The 20857-nt window shown below is 39.4% G+C and overlaps 1 protein-coding gene across 1 annotated transcript; it reads right to left on the bottom strand.

The window, feature by feature from the left end:
* Positions 1-10455: 10455 nt before the first annotated feature.
* On the bottom strand, positions 10456-19224 carry LOC107316185 (pancreatic triacylglycerol lipase-like). The gene is made up of 12 exons (XM_015867421.3): positions 19039-19224; positions 18622-18776; positions 18361-18477; positions 17247-17381; positions 16255-16363; positions 16049-16168; positions 15689-15808; positions 14297-14412; positions 13321-13450; positions 12048-12159; positions 11479-11646; positions 10456-10729 (listed from the first exon to the last, which is right to left on the bottom strand). Exons 1-12 carry the CDS (start codon positions 19085-19087, stop codon positions 10666-10668), a joined length of 1395 nt encoding a protein of 464 aa, XP_015722907.2. The 5' UTR covers positions 19088-19224; the 3' UTR covers positions 10456-10665.
* Positions 19225-20857: the final 1633 nt, after the last annotated feature.

Genomic DNA, 20857 nt, shown 5'->3' with positions numbered 1-20857 from the left:
GTGCAACGTTGAAGCATATTATTGTTCTGGTCCCAGGAAGTTTATAGTCTGGAATATGTTCAAGGTAGATGTTTGCCAGCCAGCCAGCATTTCATTAAGAAAGCTGATTCAAGTGCAGAGGGTATCATTCCATCTTTCATATAAACATTGATTGCTGCAGGAGTGTTTGCTTGGAGGGAATAATGAAAATGCTACAAGGTTAGAGACCACTAAATACATAATGATAAATTTTACTCTGTTACAGTGTTAATTAAGGCAATTACAACTCAGGAGTGACTTAGGCTAATCAAATCTGCTGCCACTCATGTCAATAGCATGAGTACAAACCCTGTTAGTGCAAGCTATTTCCCTCAGAGTGTCCTAAAATCTGCCATATCAAAAAGTACTGTAGTTTTGTAGCCTTCTCAAAGGCTAGTTTATTTCTAATATTGTAGAATCAGCCAATAAATTGGCCAACAACCAGTTATATATGCTTTATTATGATAGTTCTTTTGTGTTTTTCCAGGTATAGGAATTTTTAGCAATGTGCTTTTTCAACGAAAAACTTTAATGGATTGTGATGTATTGTTTTCCTGAATGTTGTAGGCCATGTCCCTAAAATGCAGGAGTGCTGGCATTAGCTCTGGAGATGTGTCAGTGGCATGTATGACATTATGCCACAATGCTACTCAAAGATGAAAAGATGCAGAGAATGAGCTGAGATGCGTAGCAGTGCTACACCCCAACTTCCACCTATTTGCTGCAATGAAGATGTTTTACAAGTGCTTTATGACTATAATTATAAACACCATCCTAATAGGCTAGGTACTGTATTTAACTTGTAATGAACTTGATTTCAGCTAAACATTCAATTAATGTTACTAGTACAATGGGAAATATAATTACAGTCTTCAGGAACACATTAAGAATGAAATTTTGCTTTCAGTGTTCTAGCACGTTGCTCTGATTCCCAGGGGAGTTTTCTATATGTGCTTTCACTGGCAGAATTTGGGCCTTCCACTGGACTTATCCAAGCCTGCACATTTTCTTACGGGTGAGTGATTCTATTTAAAATTACAGACACATCTTCATAGGCAGGAATTTGTATAAATCTTACGTTGATTCTACCAGGATTACAGAAATCCTTGCTAAAATGTACAGATGGTGTTTTCATGCTTGGTGCTAATAATCACAGTATAACACGACTTACAAAACAATCTGACAGCAGTGCCCCATTTCCCGAAAAGGGATTCTCCCCTTTCAGTTTCACCCACAGAATCACAGAATGACCCGGGTTGGAAGGGACCTCAAGGATCATGTAGTTCCAGCCCCCCTGCCTAGCAGGGCCACCAAACATACACCTTTACTAGATCAGGTTGCCCAATCCCTCTCCAGTAGGTCCAGTCTAAAGTTCCATTTTCAGTGCAAGAGATGCCTGATTTTCAGCAGATGTAGTTTGGATAAATTGATAACAAGTGCAAATGCTTTGTGCAACCAATATTCATTCCTGTTATTTCCTTATCTCATTACATACTGATGTTGAAAAACTTGCAGTTACTATTTTTAGGCACAAATTCTGTTCTATTGGCTCTCATCCAGCCCTTCCTCTCTTCTAACAAGGAGAGACATTTCTGTGGTCTGAAAGCTGTAGAAAGACAACAAGGTGTTGGCCAGGCATAACCTGACAGAACTGTGTGCTTTTATTCCTTTAAATTAGAGATTTGAAAGTGAGTGTTGAAGCAAAAGAAGTTTATATCTGCATAGTGCCATTGATCTGTCTATGCACAAATTGCAGTTTCATGCAGCAAAACAATGCTGTCTTTTGCCATCCCAAAAATTCATCACAGCGAGCACCAGGAGTGCTCAGAAGCCTCTTGAGAAGTGAAGATGTTCACGATCCATTCATCACGTTATGAGTTTGTGACAGTTCTGTTACCGTGATTTTTCTTGCAGTTTTCCATGGGTCTAAATAATAAAAATAGAAAAATACTTTGCCTGCATCAACTCAGGCTGAACTATAATCCAGGTTTTTGTTTCTTCCTTTATCTTAACCAAACAGTCTCTCGCATTGGTATTTTTGATTATACTTCAGACTTAGAAAAGATGCCCCAGAATCTATTCTGCGTTTATAACCTTTCCCTACTGTAAAGTATTCCTTACCTGTAGCTCTTGACTTTGTCATTGTTCCTTTTCTTTCCAGACTGATTCATGCAGCTGCTACCAACAAACACCGGTGTCTAGACAGAGCAGTCATTTTAACAGCAAACAGCATGCAAACTGGCAGTCTGAAACAGGACATCACCTGTGTCCTGTGGAAACTGCTATTTGGCAGCCAGGAGGTGCATTCCTGTGTGGTAGTTTTGACAGTGAAGTGGAAAGGACACGAATGCTTAGGTGAGGAAGCCTTTTCACTGGTAGGGGACTGCTTCAGATCTTACTAAACGCAGTAGAAGGGTTCGTACTGACTTCTAGAGGCGCTTTGAGTCTAGCCCATCCTGGCTGCTGGCCAAGCCTTCACGCCCTTTGTAGGCTCCTATCCTAGTTTCAAAGTATAAAGTAATGAGGAGACTGACAGCTGTGAGTACCAGAGAGCTTGAACTGCTAACTCAATGTGATCTAAGGAGTTATAAGGTGACTTTCTATTTCATGATGACATGAGGTGTTTCCTTCCCTTGGAGGAATAAGCTCTGCTCCTCTGCTAAGAACTTCCTTCTGCCATAAGCTGATAAGTTTAGCTGGACGCTAAACTGAACATATCCTCTTCCTTTGTACTACAAAGGACAAGCCTCGGTGCTGACCTGATGCTTCCCTGCCACAAACACACTGCGTAGCATCTGTGTGGTGATGTTGGCTCATTGCTAACACATACCAAGGCTGCTGTTCAGACATTGCAGTATAATGTCCTGTTCACAGAGATTTTACTTATCATCTTATCATACTTATCATCGTGGTGATCACGATTAATCTGTTCTTAGCTCATTACCTCCTCACATCTTATCTGGATGTCTGTTGACTCCTCATATTTAGAGAAGTGGAAGGAAGGTAATTGTGAGCAGAGCTGAATCCAGCAGAAAAGGTGCTGGTCCTGCATGCCATCTGTAGAGGGCCCTGTACTTGTACAGTGCTACAGCATCCTCCTTCACATCAGATTATTTTCTCCCTATGTTCCTTGTGTAAGTAAAGATCATAAATGGCAGAAGAATCCTCATGGTGTCAGGTACACACAACTATCTGAACTGTCCATGGAAAAGTCTTTAGCAAGTAGTGCATCAATGAGCAGCAGAATAGATATGAGCAGCATAGGTCAGCAAGGTCAGCATTACAATCTGATAAAATACAATCATATACAATCTGTGTAAAACATTTAGAAATCGGGTAACGTGGCTGGGAATGTTCCAAAACTTAATTTTGTGGTTATTTTGCTTTGTCTCAGGGATGATGCTGCAATGTTGCCATCTCCCCAGTCAGTTTATTTGTGTTTCTCTGTACTCACCTTCATGAAATTCTGCGTGATGTCAGCTCTGAATCTCTCTGGCTGCCATACTCCTAGAGAACACACAAATATTTAATCCCTTTCCTGCTATTCATAGCCTTGATGTATCTGAATACCATGGCCTTGCTTGCCTGCATCTAATTCTTTAATAAAACCCCAGGTCTTTCAGTAACACTGTGTAAGCCTGCAATCCTTTTTTTCCCAGAGCCCTTGGTAGGTTTGAGGCTTAGACAGTGGGTGCTGGTTTCTTGCAGATTGTTGCTGGAAAGCCATTTGTAAACAAATGCTGAAGTCGATCTGTGTGCACTCAGAGGACTCCTGTAGCGCACATCTCACCGAGAAACAGAAAGCCCTGGCAAAGCATCAACAACAAGACAATGAAATGTGAGTAGTTGAGGCATGTTGTGTTTTTGACTTTTGCAAACGTTGATTAAAGACCTTCTGGTGTGCAATCTGAGGGGTGCATGTTTAAGCCCTAGGAACTTGTTGCAGTAGTTGAAGTTATATTAGTTGGGTGTGTTTTTGATAAATTGCACTTATGAAGTAACCACAAATCCTGGTTATGAAACATACTTTGAGTTTTGTACTTGTTTAGCTTTTAGAATTGGCATCATTAAAGCATTTTCTTTAAACTTCTGTGCTATAGAATTTCCCGTGGGCTACTTGTGCTTTATAAAAGTGGGTCACACTTTTCAGGTACATGAAAAATGCCATAATTAACATTTTCAGAGAGGATGAAGAATCTTCAGCTTCCTGAAAGATTTTCTGGGGAACCGTGGGATGCATTGAGTTGTAGCACTTGAAACTGTGGATTTAAAAAGTAGTGAAGTATCCCTTTTCAAACTGCTGAATGTCAGCTTCAGTTTTTAGTCAGTCTCATTTTGGACTGGATTTCAGCACTGTTAGTGTTAGGTCTTCCTTATGCACTCCCTGTCACTGCATTCTCAATCTCTGCTTTTGTGGCTGTTACAGAACGTACTGTACTTTGGAAAATCAGCATCTAGATGTTGGAAGGAGAGTGTTTTAGACTCAGTCACTTAATTGCTATTTTACTCAGAATTGATGGGTGTGGAAGTATCACAAGCTGTCTTAGAAGATTCCCATTGCTCCATCACCTAAATCAATATGACAGATAGGATGCCAACAACTTATGGTAAGCCCTATAATGGCACTGTTTTCAACTCTTGTTAACTCATGGATAAGCAAGGGCTGCTGTGAACAACAAAACAGCTGACTGTAGTGCAAACTTCCTAACAGAAGATCTGTTTCTCCTCTCCCCAAAATGTGAGGTGAAACATTTTCCACATTGTTTTCATAGCCAAAATTCCTCTCGTGAACTAAGAAAATCACAGGATTGGTGTGAGAATTGAAATGTGCCCATAGAGTCCCAAAAGATCTATAAATATGCCTGGTATGCAGATGTCCTTTGATGGAACCCTCATTGAGAGTGACAGAGGAGCTGGACCTGTTTTGGACACTAAAGCAAGAACTGCTGGTAAAATCCCCCAAAATTAGTCAAACCTTTCAGGGATCTTTTTGGTGTGTTAAGTTACATTAATCTTCCTAGAATTCTGTTAGCAAATTCACCTATATTTAAATGATTAATTTTCTCTTTATTATTCTCTTTCTTGTTCTTTGAAAATTATTGAAATCAGCGACAAGAGGTAGAGAAACGAGGAAACGTTTGGTTTCTGGTTAGTTAATCAATTCCATAATATCTCATTCTTTACAATCACTTCATTTAATAGCACCAATTTCTGCTTTCAGGTCCTGACTTCCCTGCTAAGCATTTAAGTTTCAGATTTTTTTTACTCTTTTAACCTTTATCCCTTTGAATTTTTTTCTCAGCCTATAATTTATTATACAGTCTCCTGTCAGAGGAGGAGGTAGACTAGGTGATTTTTACTGTATTGCAGATTATAATTATTATCGTTATTTGCATTAGTAATGGATTCATTCTTATCACTGAAAACAATTCCATTATCTGATCAGACAGTGTGAAGATAAGTGTCCGTGATCATATATTTTCATTAGGCACCTCTTTTTCTGTGGGTCAAAAGGAGAATTATTCTTTAGTGCAGTCACTTTTCGCTCTCAACATTTTCCTTGGTTCAAAAGAAGCTATCTCCCTACAGATGCCCCTTGCAACAAAAATATGCCCTTTTCCGCTACCGTGTTGTTACCTCTGCAGATCCAGCAAGGAGGGGCATATCTGTGCTACAAACTGCCCTTCAGTGTTGTTTCTGCAGTTCTGGTTCAGTGGGAGGTACTGAGAGGGCAATTTTCATCACTCATAAAAGACATTTGTCATGGTTTTATAATTTTGTAATTTTGCTATCAGTGTTCCACATCATAACATCATATAAAACATAGATAATTTTACCGAATGTGGAATACTGATAGCAAAATTACAAAATTATAAAACCATGACAACGTTTTGACTCCTTCTTGAATTAAACTGGAGATTTGTAGCCTCTTTTCAGAGAGTTGGAGAAGCATCCTTTCCCAAGCCTTCCTTCTCTTCCTTCTGTGGAAGGCACAAGGTTTGGACTTGAGCTGTTGCAGTGAGGATGCAGAGGGAGCAAAATGACTCCCTTCTCTCATGCTCCATCAGACTTATGCCCCGTGGGCACAAATGGTAAAATGGCAATGCTGTCCTACCCACCAGTGAAGGGGAGATGGGTAAGGTCAGAGAGAGGTGTGAGGTCAGGCCTCAGCCCTCTTGAGGAGCTGAAAGCAGTCGTGGTTGGTTGGAGGTGGTGGAGGACCTCCTTACTGCTTCCCTCGTAGTGACATTTATTCCCTCACAAATAAGAGGTGGACATCTTATGACTAACGAATTAAGGCTCTCAAGAAAAATGATCACAGGTCTAAGACAGGAATTTGGGTTTCTTTTTAAGTAGCCCCTTTGGAAGTTTCCTTATCCTGACTGTGGCTGCAGTTAGCAAACAGAGTGCTTGGCATTCAGGGAAGGAGGAATGGGCTCCTTGGGCAAGGCGTGTTTGTGCTTGTAGTTTATTTAGTGTACCACGTAACTAAGGTGATGACTTTGTTCCTTCTTCCCAAAGAACTCCAAAAGCTGTGGCTGAGTAGAGCTGCACCAGTGCCAGACCCAGCACTGGTCTGTGCCGGGTCCCCAGCAGTGGCAGCCACTCTGCCCCTGGGCCAGGGACGCTGCTCTCGCGAGCGAGACTTGCTTCCCAGATTGGGGAAACAACCAGCACTCCCACATAAATCAGAGCTCCTTTCATGCCTTCAAATTGCAGACCCCGAACTGAAGGATCTGAGCCATTAATATCGTTCTTTGTTGTTGCTTTTAATGAGATCATGTGAGACTATGTTTATCTAGAATTACATTGTGAAAGAGTGCGCTGCTTTGCAGGTTTAGATCTTTTTTTTTTCCCCTTCACCTCCCTAATTGGTTTGATGTGGAGCAATTATCCACTTAATGCAATTAAAGGTAAGATTTTTCATACGATATGTACCGCAACAGTAATTACATGAGCCATAGCACAAAGAGGGACTTGAATACAACTTTTGTCTTTAGGTCTCACATAATACATCTTCAGTATGCCAGCAAGTGCGGTAGCCACTCACTTGTTACTATGCAAGTGAATGCAGCATTTAGACTAATTTAAAGAGTTGTTTGTGACTTGTTTCTGTTTGTATACAGTCAGTATTTAGAAGAAAGTGGCATTTAGGCCACTACTGTTATTTCTTCATGTAGGGCTGTGGGAGCATCACATTAACCTTCTTCCTCAGCCCCCCACTGATGTATTCTGTTTTGGTCAATTAAAAATGCAGATATATTCCCTACTTTTCATTGCCTTCAAACTTTACATTGTTTTCAGGGGGAAAAAAAAATGTATGCATATCAGAACTCATATCTTTTTCGTTTTTTGGACAAAAGACAGTATATTCTTTCAGTAACTATCTCCTTTGTCAAAGAAACCACTTGCAATTTTAAAAAGCATTTTAGCCTTGTTCTACCAGAATTTAATGCCACCATACAGACTATGTATTTCTGAAGCACGAGGGTGTAGCAAAACAGCTTGTGATTTATACTCAAATTAAGAACAAAATAGCCCTCAGGCATAACATCATAAAGTTCCTATTTGCAGCCTCTAAGGACGCATCCCAGAAAGGTATGGTAATAAATATGTGTACATAAGCACTGTCAGCTGAGGCTAGGTGAAGAAATCTCTAATATGACAAACTAGATTAAAGAAGCACATCAGGAGGTCCAGAAAGAAGAATACATCAATGTCAAATTAAGATACACTCAAATATTTCTTGAAAGACAGAACCTCATTATTCTACTGATTAACAGAGCAAAGTAATGATTACAGGCAGCATTGTCTAAAGGCAACAAAGAGCACTGCTATATCTCAGTAATAATTAGAGTCACACAAAATCTTCCATTTTTTTATTGTTCTCAGATGATTTATAACATGTGAGGGAAATACATTACACATGGCAATCTAAAGTATAATGAAAATACGTGGCCCAAGTTGGCTCTCATGTTTAAAATTCTGATTGCAATGCTGCGCACCAACAAAATAATAGTAATTTCTGGTTGGAATTATAAAACCTAAACTATAGTACCAAGCATTGTTCACCAAATTACTCATTCTATAACCACAATTATAGCCCATTTGTTTTCCTACGCTGCTAACAAAAGATACATTTTAAGATCCGCACTGTGCTACTCTTCCTTTAATAAATAGAGTGAGCTTTTCAAAAGCTGCAAAGCATTGCAGATAAAAATCAAAACATTTCCACGTTTAAAGATTCCATCAAAGACTTATCGTGAATGGTGTGATATTAAAGTTTAAGGAAAAAAAATAATCAATTTAGCGTGTATTTTTGAACATGATTTGTCACAAATAGCATTCCCAATAGATAAGAATGATTATATGGTAAAGAGCGTAATTTATATATCTCGAGCACTATGCTTTTGTCACCGACATCGTTAAGGAATTTGACACGTTTGCAGGAGAACAATATATGTCAACTGAAATATATACCAATTAGCCATAAATGGGACACTGAAATGAATGATGTATGTGCATGCTATACTTACAAGTAATAACATGTGGTTTAAAGTCGCTTGCGTTTTCAAACAAGAATTCGTTTTATGTTGTCATTTAAAAAATCTAATATTTGAAAAGGTCAGGAATAAATAGCACCATTAGCATTAAAAGCTAGCTAAAGGGAAAGTAATTTGTTGTTCATTTAACATTGCATTTTATGTAATAGCTTTGTAAAGTGTTCAGGAGGGGGGGAGAGATTTTACTCTTCTAAAACTAGATGACGGCAGCTCCAGTTCATTATTAAAAGGAGATTTTTTATTATGCTATTGTCAGCTTTAACGACTTGATTCTGTTAGGTGTTTGTTAAAATTACATGGGCTGCTGAAGTGGCTATGGCAAAGGATAATGCAGAGAATATCTTGGCTGTCAAAACAATTGTGTAGGCAAGAATCTGCTTATACTACCGTAAGGGAACAAAAGACAAAGGAGAAACTCTTCTGCAATGTTAGGAAGTTAATAACCCTGTTGAGGATTCCTCGGCAGGAGGTACTGAGATCAGGAAGCCAAATTCTAGAAGAGTAAAATGGTTGCGGCAAAGGGAATAGGGTGCATGAAAGCCTTGCATCAGGTTCTAGTTCTGGTGTCTGTGGGTGTAGGCACTATGGGCAAACCCCACATCTATTCACCTCCCTGGAACTGGAGAGTGCTCTTCCTTGGATTGGTTAGTGAGTGATTTGTGAAAGTGTGCAAAGCTCCTGGGCTCAATCCTCTGCCTCCTGCAAACCTAGACAAGAAGATGTGGAGAGCTGAGAAAGGCTTTGCAGGAGGAACTGAATACTGGGCTTACTGATATGGCAGTGCAGACAAATTATTTCTATCTTTGAACTAATTGTGACTTACACCATTTTCTACTAGTGTAAGGCTGACAAGGGAGGGAAAAACTGTAGGTAAAATAGATGTTAGCCTATACCCCTTATGGAAGGCATAGGCTGGGAAGAAGGCACAGAAAGCACTCTTCTCTGCTGTGCACTTGCTGCTGCTAGGAGGAGCTGCAGAGGGGAGGAAGCAGTATAGGGAGTGGAAGGCACAAATAGCACCATTATAGTGAAAAACATCTGTGTATTGCTCTTGAGAGAACTTGAACGAGAAATTGTACTAGCATATTAATTCCCCACACATCTATGTCAGCATAGCAAGGGGTATTGCCCTTTCTAATTCATAAATTAATTCCCTGCCATCCTCCATAAAGTAAGCTCCCAGAGATTTATGTTGCAGTGATTCTCAAGATAAAACTTGGGTTGTGCTGTGCTCCTAAGGTTACACAACTGAATATTGCCTTTTAATCCAAGCAGGAATCATGGGTGCAGCTTACAACGTTTCTTAAAGGTGAAAGGAAGTCTTTCTCCATCTCCATCTCAAACTGGAAGCACTGAGGGATATTATTTTCAGCTGGGTAAAACCAAGGAATGGTTTGTTTCTGACCTAAGGAATTTATTCCAGCTCTGGACAAGGTTAAAGAGAAGTCATGGGGAAAAGCGGGAGGAGCAGAAGGTCTTTGCCCTGGGGAACCTTAAGAGAAAATCCTTAAAAGGAAGCCACCCAAGGAGCAGTGAGTATCAAGGACCCTGCAGTCTGTGTTGTCCATTGAGGATGGGGACCCTGCAGCAAGCTGAGGGATCAGAGATGAATTGTGAGCTACCTACACTAGCTGACAGAGTTTGTCAAAGAGATGATGCCCCTTTCTTCCCCTTGTTTGAAATTACCTTGAAACACGCTGAAATCAGGAATTTTTCAATGGGCCTTGGCTCGTTCACTCCTAAAGCTGCTCTAAGAATCCTGCATTTTTCAGGCTTGTCTACAGGGAGACATCCACGGACACAAAACAACCACCAGCCCACAAAATAAAACCCGTACCACCCCCAAAGAAATAAAAACACTAATATGTTAAAATTCCTAGATAATTATTATTTATTTTGATTGTTCGTTATCCTGCTAGAGCAAGAAAGGTTTCCTTTTGCGTGTCTGCATCTAAAAGGTACAATAATCAACAAATCAGCATGTGAAGCTTCCATTATTATTGCTGTAGAGACTGCAGACTCTGGTCTTTAATGCTTGACCAGTGTTTGTTGGCAGCGAGGCTGTGGGCATCTGTATGCGTTGTTAGCAAGCATTAAGGGTTTGCAGAACGTCCTCCCTCACTGTCTCAGAGCCACAGAACTTGAATCTGAAGGAAACAAAAACATATGAAAGTCTTGAATTCTTGGGAATTTTTATATGGGCCTAGAATATACGCTGTACCCCTTCTTTTAGGCACCCAGTCATGGGTAAATACGATACACGATAAAGAAATTGAGGGGTTTTGTTTTAAAAAGATGTTGGATCAGTAAAAGATGCTTCTATAATCTGAGCATCCAAGCCTTGTTCCACACTCTATAGAAATATGTCTTAACTTATATCAATTTGTATTTAGCTTTTTAAGTACAGCTTTCATGTATTATCCATATTCACTGAAATGTTAGAGGTATTATTGCCTCTGTTTTGTCACACAATCTCAGCAAGCATCAATATCAATGGAAATCTTCTGATTCCCACTGACATTTAATCAGACATCCAAATGCAAGCTCAGACAAAGGCAGACATTTCTTGCAGACAGCAGGTAGGAACATGGCAGGAATTATGCTGATAATCTAAGCCAGAGCTGATCTTTCTCACCCAAAGTTTTCTTTACAGGAAACTTGCCCTCTGAAGAATGGAACTTTTTTTTTTTCATAGTTAGTTAAGGTAGAGAGTTGAAATGGTAGCAAATTGAATCATGAATGATCTTAAAAGGAAGGAAGTTAGAAGTGTTCCTTAGAACCTTTCCCTTCCAATGCTTTGAGCACCTTTTCACATGCAAATCCATTTGTCCCTCATATCATTTTGTCATTAGCCCTCACAAGTAACTGCTGGGATTTTGACAGTGGATGTACTCACATTTCTCCAGTTTCTCCAACCTGCACTTCAACAGTTGCGGCTCCCAGTTTAGGCAGAGATGGATTTACCACGCTATTGTTCCAGAGAAATTTAACCTTTGTAACTTTTCCAACTTTGTGTTCTGCATCAATAAAGGCTGTGTAAGTGTTGCCTGCATGGACGGTTCCCCTGTGAAAAATAGTGCATTACATATGTGAGGCTTTCTGGCATTTAATCATTAGCAGTCTCTTCAACTGTTTGGCTGTGGTAGTAAGGTCAATAGGAAGTTGGTAGTAAGGCGATGTTTAGCTTATATCATGGTAAAACATTATTCTCCATTATCTGATGATGTTCATTCAAAAAATCAGAGTTTGTCAGAAGAAAAGGCAGATAGCATTGTTGTATTGCAGTCAGTTTACTATGAAGATGCAATTACTGGACAGTCCCCATGGAGAGGGTAGAGCTGCATCTTATTTCTTACATAAGTAAGGTTCATACAATGTTTTGCGATTGAATGAAATCTCATATAATATAAATTGATTTATCTGATATAGATTTTGTGTTTATCTTCCATTGAATTTTGTACTTACTTGAATATCTGATGCTGCCTTGTGTTCCCATTACTGCCATACAGGGCAATATTTAAATATCCTGATACTTTCGAACTACCAGCGAGTTTCAGAGTGACTTTGTACCTCCAAACTGCACAGAAAAAATACAGGAAGTTGGATAGCACCAAGAGAGAAACAGTCTCATATCAAAAATATCATGTCGGATTATATATATATTTTTTTTAATATATAAACCTTTTAAACAATAACCATAGTTAAAAGCAAAAGAAACTATCGCTGCCTTGTACCTTCAGCTCATGCCTACATCCCGTGCTGCCTGGACTGGATGGAATTAACATAACACTGACAGTTTCTCATTGAGTTATAACCATTCAGTACACCAGTGAGTCAGATCTGTCATTATTATGTCTTATTATGATCAACGAGAGAAATGGGCAAACCTTTGTATTATTTTCTGGGAGAAAAAAAACCAAAACCACACAAAAGTAAGGAATGAACAAAACCACTAGCTCATAATGTGATAAGCAAACATAAAACAAATAAACAAAGGAAGAGTTGGGAATAAATGTTGATCCGTAAAGTAAAACAAGCTTAAAAATAAAATAGCTGTCATGCTCACTCCTATGAGTGGGAACCTTTGTTTAGCCTGCAAGTGAAAAAAGCAGCTCTTCTTCCTTCAATTCTTTACAAAGGTGAAGCAAATGACAAGTTACGAGACATTTAAAATAACTTAGGTTGTAAAGGAAGTAATTTCGTCCATCCATTTCTCAGGATAGGATCAGCTGTGATCAGGTTACTTTTAACCCTGCCCATGGCAGGGGGTTTAATTCTAGATTATCTTTGAGGTCCCTTCAACCCAAGTCATTCTGTGATTCTATGGCCTTTGACAAATGGAGTTTGACTGTCTCCAAAGTTGGAGATTTCACATTTTCTCCAGGCCTCTCTTTCTGCCTTTAACAACTGACACGCTCACAGTCACTTTAAAAATATTCAACAAGATATTTCTCAGTCTAATGTGCATTTCCTATCTTCCTTCCCACACACACCCTGTAGTGTAGCCCACTGAACACCTCATTGACTTCTGCTTGGCTCTACAGTCTGACATCTTTCAGACCAACTGGGGGTCACAAAATAGCATTAGTTTTGGGGCAGAAGAGGGCAAAAGGCCCAAAGGACTGAAGAGCTATTTGCTCTGATCTGTCTTTTCATTTATTAAAATTAATTAACTGTGAAACGTGGGGGGGAAGCATTTTTATAAGGATTAATAGCAATGGAAACAGTGAAAACTTACGAGGAAAGTCCCTGGCGGATGCAGTATTCAGGTAAAGTTTCACAAAAGAACCTGAAGTTTTCCCTTTGAATTTATCTGCATAGTGACCCATGTTTGGGCATCCACCGCTTGGGCATGGGAAACAGCCTTGCTGGTGAAAAGAAATAGATCCATTAATAAAATCATCCAGACAGCTTAGAAAAAATTATTAGTGATAATATAACAAGGTGAGAAACAATGATGTCTCTTTTTACTTCCAAACTGGTTCAAGAAAGGCTTTACACTGGAAACAAAGCTCATTGTTGTCCTGAAAGCAGCTTTGTATCCCGGTGATAGAAACAGGTGGTTGCCTTCTCTCAAAGTGACCTGAGAAGTCTCTATCATCTACTCAGAAAGCATGAAGATCAATTTGATTCCTTTTATATACCTGTTCTTTGCTGCCTGTGGGATATGAGCCTATTGCATCACTGCTACACTTAGGCAGTTCAATATCTCCCATTCTAAAAAAGGGAAGGAATCCCTGCTCTTGGTCCACAATTGATGTGCTTTGTCCTTGTAGGCATCTTAAGTCACCAAAGTATTTTCACCACAGGTTGACCCCATCAGTGCCATTACATATTATTATAATTCTTGTTATTTTAAAAGCTTACCTACTATAGTATGGGATCCCTCTTGCTGCTGTTTAACAAATAGAGTTGGTGAAGGTTGGGGCAGGCTCTTCTTCCTACCTGTTCCTTGTTTGATGCACCAGAGTAGGCTTGGGGACCCACACCAGCTCCAGTAATACCTTAGGGCAGCAGCACTGTACCAGGGCTATCCCTGGTTCGTTGTTACCTTTTCCTACTTGAGCTCATGTCATCTAAGCCACTGTAAGATGTCTGTCACTTATCTTACACATGCACCCACTGGGTGAAAGCTAGCGTAAATCAAGTTTCAGATGTATTGACAAGTGCACTGCTTTTGCAATGGCCCGTGTGAGGCTTTGAAAAATACTTACTTTAAAAGCATCATAAGAACCACAGGTATAGCCCAGAAATCCATCAGGGTAGCTAATACTGTCATAGTAGTACTTGTAGCTGCGCAGGTGATTGCAGGCCACAAAGTCCTTAGTTCCTGTGAAAAGATGTTCTTGGGTTAGTTCTTAGTTTCTGTTGAAAGAGACCCATGTTGTGCTTGCTGTGCTGTTGCAATGGGTCATTCCTCCTCAGAAGCCTCACTGCTACTCTTGAAGCTAAGAACTTGAGATGTGAACCTTGCTATTGAAACAAACTGATGTTCTGAGGAGAGACGTTGATCCAACAGGTGCAAGGTGTGAACCTGAAGTTCTTTGCAAGGACTGACCTTGCAGCCCAGTCTCTCTTCCCCCTCCCAGTAACTTACTGAAATAAGCTGACTGGGCTTCACAATAGAAAAGAGAGCTGCATAGAGCAGATCTTTTGTAGGCTGATTTACTCGAGCTGAGGAATTATTGTTATTTGAAGGTGTTTAAATTTATTTATTTATTTATTTATTTTTCCCTTTTTGATTTTCCTGAATTTAGGTTAAAAAGAAGAAGATACACAACACTGTTATTTCTTTGTGCTTTAGTTCCCCATTATTGATAACAAGTTTACTCTTTGGAGGGGGTGGAAAAAAAAAAAAAAAAGCTTCCAGCTGCTTTGAATAAACCCTAGAGAAAAGCATCACCAGGTGTCACAAATAAATTGATGGGCTTCTAGAATTCAAGGTGCTTGCAGCAATGTGAGAGAGAGCTTGGATCAGGCACTGAAAAGTTTCTAGAGGTGAGTTATTATTTTTTTCTTTTTCAGTGATCTGTTATGTGTAGTTTATATCTATACGTTATTTTCTCAATAGATTTGCTTTTTATTTAAATCTGTAGGAAACAATGACTAAAAATGTATTGGAGCAGCCACTGGCCAATCTTTCCTTAGGTGACTGAAAGTAGACACAACTATGTTGCTTCAGTGCAACCCAGATTTTTAATAACTAACTAAAAATATAATATTTGAATGTACTGAATTGCAGCTGAAGATCCCAAAGCAGGAGTGGGAGTCTTATTGTCCCTCTCCACCAATAAAGATGTTTGTATTGTTACAGATCCTTTACAGTTTTTAGGAAGGTTCAAGTAGTGTTAGTTTCTACTTCTAGCTACTTCAAAGGAGATTTCCAGATCAAGCCCTTTATCTTATTTGTTATTTGATCCATGGATGAGAATAATTACAGGAAAGTGTTATGTTTGAACATGCGAATAGTTTCACTGCACTGGGTATTTGCCATTGAGGGTGCATACATCAAAAGCTAATACAAAACACCTGTGTGAAGGAACATTAAGTCATTACATTTTGAAGCTGACCTTCCTCTGAATTTGCAATGTAATCAACACCCTTACCTTCCCAGATGCCATCAAGATCTACAATCTGTGAAAGGGGATTCTTATCGCATCCTGGCATTTCTACTCCTCCATTTGGATAAAAGTCAAGATGTCCTATTGCCGGGGACATGCCAAAACCTGGAGTATTTAAAGCAGAGGTAAGTACATTTCAGATTTGTCTTGTCTCATGCACTTCTCATACAATTCTTCAAACTGTTGGCTTAAAGTTGATCTACAATGTTTTAAGACTTAAGTTTTCGTTAACCATAACAGTGTGTTTCTCTGTGCACTGATCAATACACCAGAGTCTTGATTACTACTCTCAGGTGCATGGAGCACTGATAATGAGGTCCTAATGCAGTAAGGTTGAATACTCACCTAAGTTGGGAATGAAGGGAGCTGTATCTGTGTGGATAACATCAACAAACTCTGCATCACTTTTATCCAGCCTGACTTCAATTGGTGTGTCTTGAAAGTAAGGTTGGGCAGGGTCAAGTCCTGAAAGAAAAATGTTTCTGTCATGTATGGAAGAGATCTAGCAATGATATCTTTAGTATAAGCTGTGATTCAGATTCCTGCCTCACCAGTTATTCTTGCAATCCCTGGCACCCTCTTGCCAGCCTCTCCTGCCACGTGTGCGCCAAGGCTGTGACCAATGATGTGGACATTGGCTGGAGAATATGAATATTGATCCTGAGAAAATAAACATTTAGAAAATAATTTACTACTTTACTAGTTTTCATCAGCAACAGAGAAAATTAAAAATGGGCTGGAAACCAAATCTTACTTTGACTACAACCTTATCCAGTGGAGGTTCATGTTGGATTTTGGTACATGTCTGCCAGTTTAGGTACTTAAAAAATAGATCTGTATTTTGGATTTATTTATTTTTTCCAAAGCTTCTTATTCATCTGCTGCCCTCATTTAAGTGTTCTTAAAACTCAAGACAGTTCTAGCACCAAGTTGTGAGAGGCTCAGCTTTCTTTATACATCCTAGACCCATAAAGAGTAATTTAAAGTTCTCTTATGGGGAATATGTGTCATTAGCACTTGGATTAAAAGAAGGCTTTAAAGCAATCGTTGCTTCCCATGTAAAGCTGGTTGAGAAGGGGGCGTGTGGCACCTCCTGAGCATTCAGGCTTTGTATGATGGCTTCCCTGGAGGCAGCTGGGACGGTCCCAGTTGGCCTGGGGTATTCCTGCTCACCTGAGAGCAGTTGCTCTGCAGTCACTGCAGACCACAGCTGCTTTTCAGAGCTGTTTTGTAGATTTTTTGCCTCCATGAAAAAGCAGTTTACTGCATGTTATTTCTGCATATTTAAAACTTCATAGCTCTTTACACCTGTTAATATCCAGGGAATAACCATTCAGCTCTCTTGGAGAACTTCAGACCTCTAAGCTGACTAACCCTTCTATCATCACTTAGTTCTCCAACTCAGAAATAAGTCTGTTGTTTCCAGCAAAACTTCTAAAATAATCACTGAGTAGAAAAAAATAATTTTGTTGGTTACATTCACATTCACGGAAGTTTTGAGATCAGCTTTACATGCGCAGTGATGTGATTAGGAGATTCTTACCTTGAGTACATTGATCAAGTATGCAATTTCAGCGCCTACAACACGGATGTTATTCGCAGCCTGAGTGTATGCACATCTTGCACCTCTTTTCCAGCTTACAGCAATACAGTTTACATCATCCACTGTAAGTATTTTCTGTTTTGGAGGAAGTAATATAGAAATAAAAATAAAAGTTAAATTAAAAAAAAACACACATTAAATAGTCCCACAGGAGTACAGTCTGAAATGGATTCGTAGTGTTTAATACAGCCAATTCATAAATGCAGCATTAATGCATATGGGAACGTTTTAAGAATCAAAACCGTGGTAAGTTATTAAAAGATCATTCTATTTCTGTTAATTGGAACAAATAATTAACCAAATAAGTCCAACAGTCAATCCTACACATCCTGAAAGTGATAATCAGCATAGATATTTTCCATCGAGAAGCTGTCAAATAAATTTAATTTCTTTTGAGCTAGTAATGAAGAGAAGCAGGTGATAGGGATGAAATAAATGTGCAGTACTTGATTTTAGTAGAATTTAACCATATTCCTTATAATTTTCATATTCCTAGAAAGTAGGATTATAGAATGTAAAGAAAATTGGAGTTCTGTGAGTTCTTAATTAAAAACATTGCCCAAGTAGTGTCATGTGACGTGAACTGCTATTTTGCTTTGTGCACTGTACGACTGGCAACTTTCTTTAGCAGCTGCAATAGAAACCATGATTAGAGGATTTGAGAAGACTGCAGATTTGAACTGCAGTTCTGTTTTGGGGCAGGATTAAGAAACGTCTTGAGAAACTATAGAGTTGGTGCAAAAATTGATAGAAAGCACAGAGCTCCAGGTTTTGAGCAGGAAAAAGACACTAATTGAGCCAAACCCTGTTGTCACTCACTTCACTAAAGTGAAGAATTTCATGCATTTCCTCTAATCTTTTTCCTCAATGTACAGAATGACATACTTTGAAATTATTAGCAACTTAAATATGTCCCCTTTTCCCGCCTTCTTGTCACTAAAAGTAGCATAAAATAAAGTGATTAGAAATGGAAAAAGCAAACAACGTACAGCAATATATTGATAACTGCCAACTAAGGAACTTCCTAGGGACAGGATTTCCCTGCAGTACGTACCTTGCACAGATCGGAGGGCCAGCCTTCTTCTCCTTCATCTATAAATCCATGAACAACAAATCTTGTCTTCCTGCTTGTTTTGAAGTTTGAGCTCCCAATTGTTGCAGCAGATATCTCCTGTTGTAGATATTGAAGCATTAAAATTTTAAACTCTTTTCTTTAGAGAGTGCAGTGAAATTGCGCAGAGCGGAACTGTGTTTGTTTGTATAGGCATGTAAAAGGTTTGTAATTTACCAATATTGAAACCGCATTAGTTCTTACCTGATAACCACCACCACTTTCTCTTGTGTGAAGGAGGAACTGGGTAGCTACCCTTTCTGGGCTCCAGGGTAACCTTTGAATTGGTCTCTCTGCAGTTCCAGACCATGGTCTATCATCTGTGAAACATCCCAGCCTGTCATAGCATACTTCAGCACCTGTAGCACATGGATCAGACCAAGAATATGTGAATGAGTAAAGAGCAGACTAGTGGTCATCACATCTAGTCTTCTCTTGGCCTGTTGAAAATCCTACAGTTTAAATAGTGCGAAGTCCAGCTTTTGCCTTGTCTCAGCTCTCAAAGTCTACAGTTTTCCACTAGGGCAGAAGCCACCTTGTTTCTCAGCGGTTCTGCGTGAGTGCAGAAAAATATCTCTGCATTGTAGAAAGGCTTTATAAACAGTAATCCCACATACTTACCTCTGGCTGTGCAGAGAAGAAATAGCGCTAATATCCCAATCCGAAGCATCTAGAACAGCAGAAAAAAGAAGCAGATAGGATTTGTGAACCTGTTTGATTACCAAGCCCACCTGTCTTTCTGATGCTGATTTTTCTCATGGTGAAAAGGGCCCTGATCTTTTTTCCCTGCAACCCATGGCTATGACTGTCACACATGAGACGTGTGAGTCAGCTTTATGTTGCCTGCTCCAGCAGAGCTCATGGTACTGTAAAATCTACTAGTGGCATAGCTCAAGTCCAGAATGATTTTTGTCCTGCTACGAAGTTGTATCCCAGCTAATGTGATCTAACATAAGGACACCTACAGTGCTACCATTCCCCTTTAAGCCATTTGCCTGACAAGGTAGAGAAGTCTCCACCAAACCTGAACTACTTACTGTGCAGCCTGGGAAGTTCATGCACTAATGGGCAAACTTTGAATGTACTTTATACTTTGCTGTATCCTTGGAAGTGTTCCTAGAAAGATAGTAAAATTTGTTTATTTCAGATTATATTCTATATCTAAACCGGAAAATGTCTTTAGTGGCTGATTTATCTGTTAAGCCCAAAACTGACTGACGTAGATTTCTCGAGTTGATGTGCTGGAACCCGAAACAGGGTTGCTGATCCAGATGTAGGGCAATTCCGAAGCAGTAGTTTGTGTTGTAAAGAACTGGATTTTCTTAGCTGGGAAGGTTTTTGTTTTTAGTGTTGTGTAGCTGGGATGTGGGGGTCTAATAGGTGATACAGGTTAGAGAAGCAGTCTTGAAAATGTACCAAGTAACTGTGTGTTTGAAAAGCTCCTTTTGTGCTCACTTTCTGATATCAACTCTGTTCAGAGAAGCCTTGTTCCATCAGGAATGTCTCCCGGTGTCTGTTTAGTTACCCCATTGAAATTCTGGATGTAGAAGGATGGGCAGCAGCCCCTTTGGATGCTTCATATACTCCCATTATAACCCAAGTTTTGAGAAGAGATCTGTCTAGGTAATGAACTTCCAGAAACCATGCTGCAAATGTATACCAATAACACACAGAATTCTCCCAGACACTGGGATCTGGCTGCTTTGTGTTTTGTACCAGTATTACAAAACTCAGCATGTCAGTCTCCTAAAGGCATGAACTAAAAGGTGAAAAGCAGTCTCTGGAAATGTGCAGTCCTGGATCAGGGAACCCCTTAGGCTTGTTCGTTGTTCATCAGTAGGAAAAGGGCATAAGTGGACAAAAACAAACAAACAACAACAACAAAAAAGAGCATCTTTTCACGTAGCAAGTATCTTTTTTTTTTTTTTTTTTAATTATTCTTACCTTATATCTTTCAAGAACAGATATTCCCTAATCTCTGTCTCAGGGAAAGACCAACCGGATACCAGCTGTGTGTTCATTATCAAGTGTTGTCCATGCAAGTGGAAGCCCTGTCCCTGGAGATATTTGAGGTCAGGCTGGATGGGGCTCTAAGCTCTTGATTGAGCTATGGGTGTTCCTGTTCATTGTAGGGGAGCTGGACTTCCAACTCAAATGATTCTGTGGTTCCATTTCTTTGAAAGTTGTGTTTGTCTTTTGTTTTGTTTTGTTTTTTTCCAAAATATCACTTATGATACTCATTAGATCTCAGTGTTTGATTGAAGTATTTGATTGAAAAAACAATTTTTGGTTAAGTATGGTCCTATCAGTGATGTAGAGGAATCATCCCATGTCCTTCTATAACTAATTAATTGTTCAAAATGAGGTGGGAACCGTTTTACCTGATGTAATGTAAGAGGTAATGGGAAGGGTTTGAGTCAGGTTTTATACTAAGTAGTCA

Source organism: Coturnix japonica, chromosome 8 (assembly GCF_054131305.1).
Source record: "Coturnix japonica strain WE chromosome 8, WE-NBRP24, whole genome shotgun sequence".
NCBI classification, from domain to species: Eukaryota; Metazoa; Chordata; class Aves; order Galliformes; family Phasianidae; genus Coturnix; species Coturnix japonica.
This window is presented reverse-complemented; position numbering and strand designations above follow the sequence as displayed.

Bases quoted from the DNA above. Each gene is read 5' to 3' on its own strand.
- LOC107316185 (XM_015867421.3), bottom strand. From the start codon at position 19,087: ATGCTTCGGATTGGGATATTAGCGCTATTTCTTCTCTGCACAGCCAGA. The intron at 16,364-17,246 runs GTAAGAATCTCC...TTATTTTCTCAG, and splicing joins ACTTGATCAATGTACTCAAG to GATCAATATTCATATTCTCC. The intron at 13,451-14,296 runs GTAAGTATTTTT...TCTTTTCACCAG, and splicing joins GTTCTTATGATGCTTTTAAA to CAAGGCTGTTTCCCATGCCC.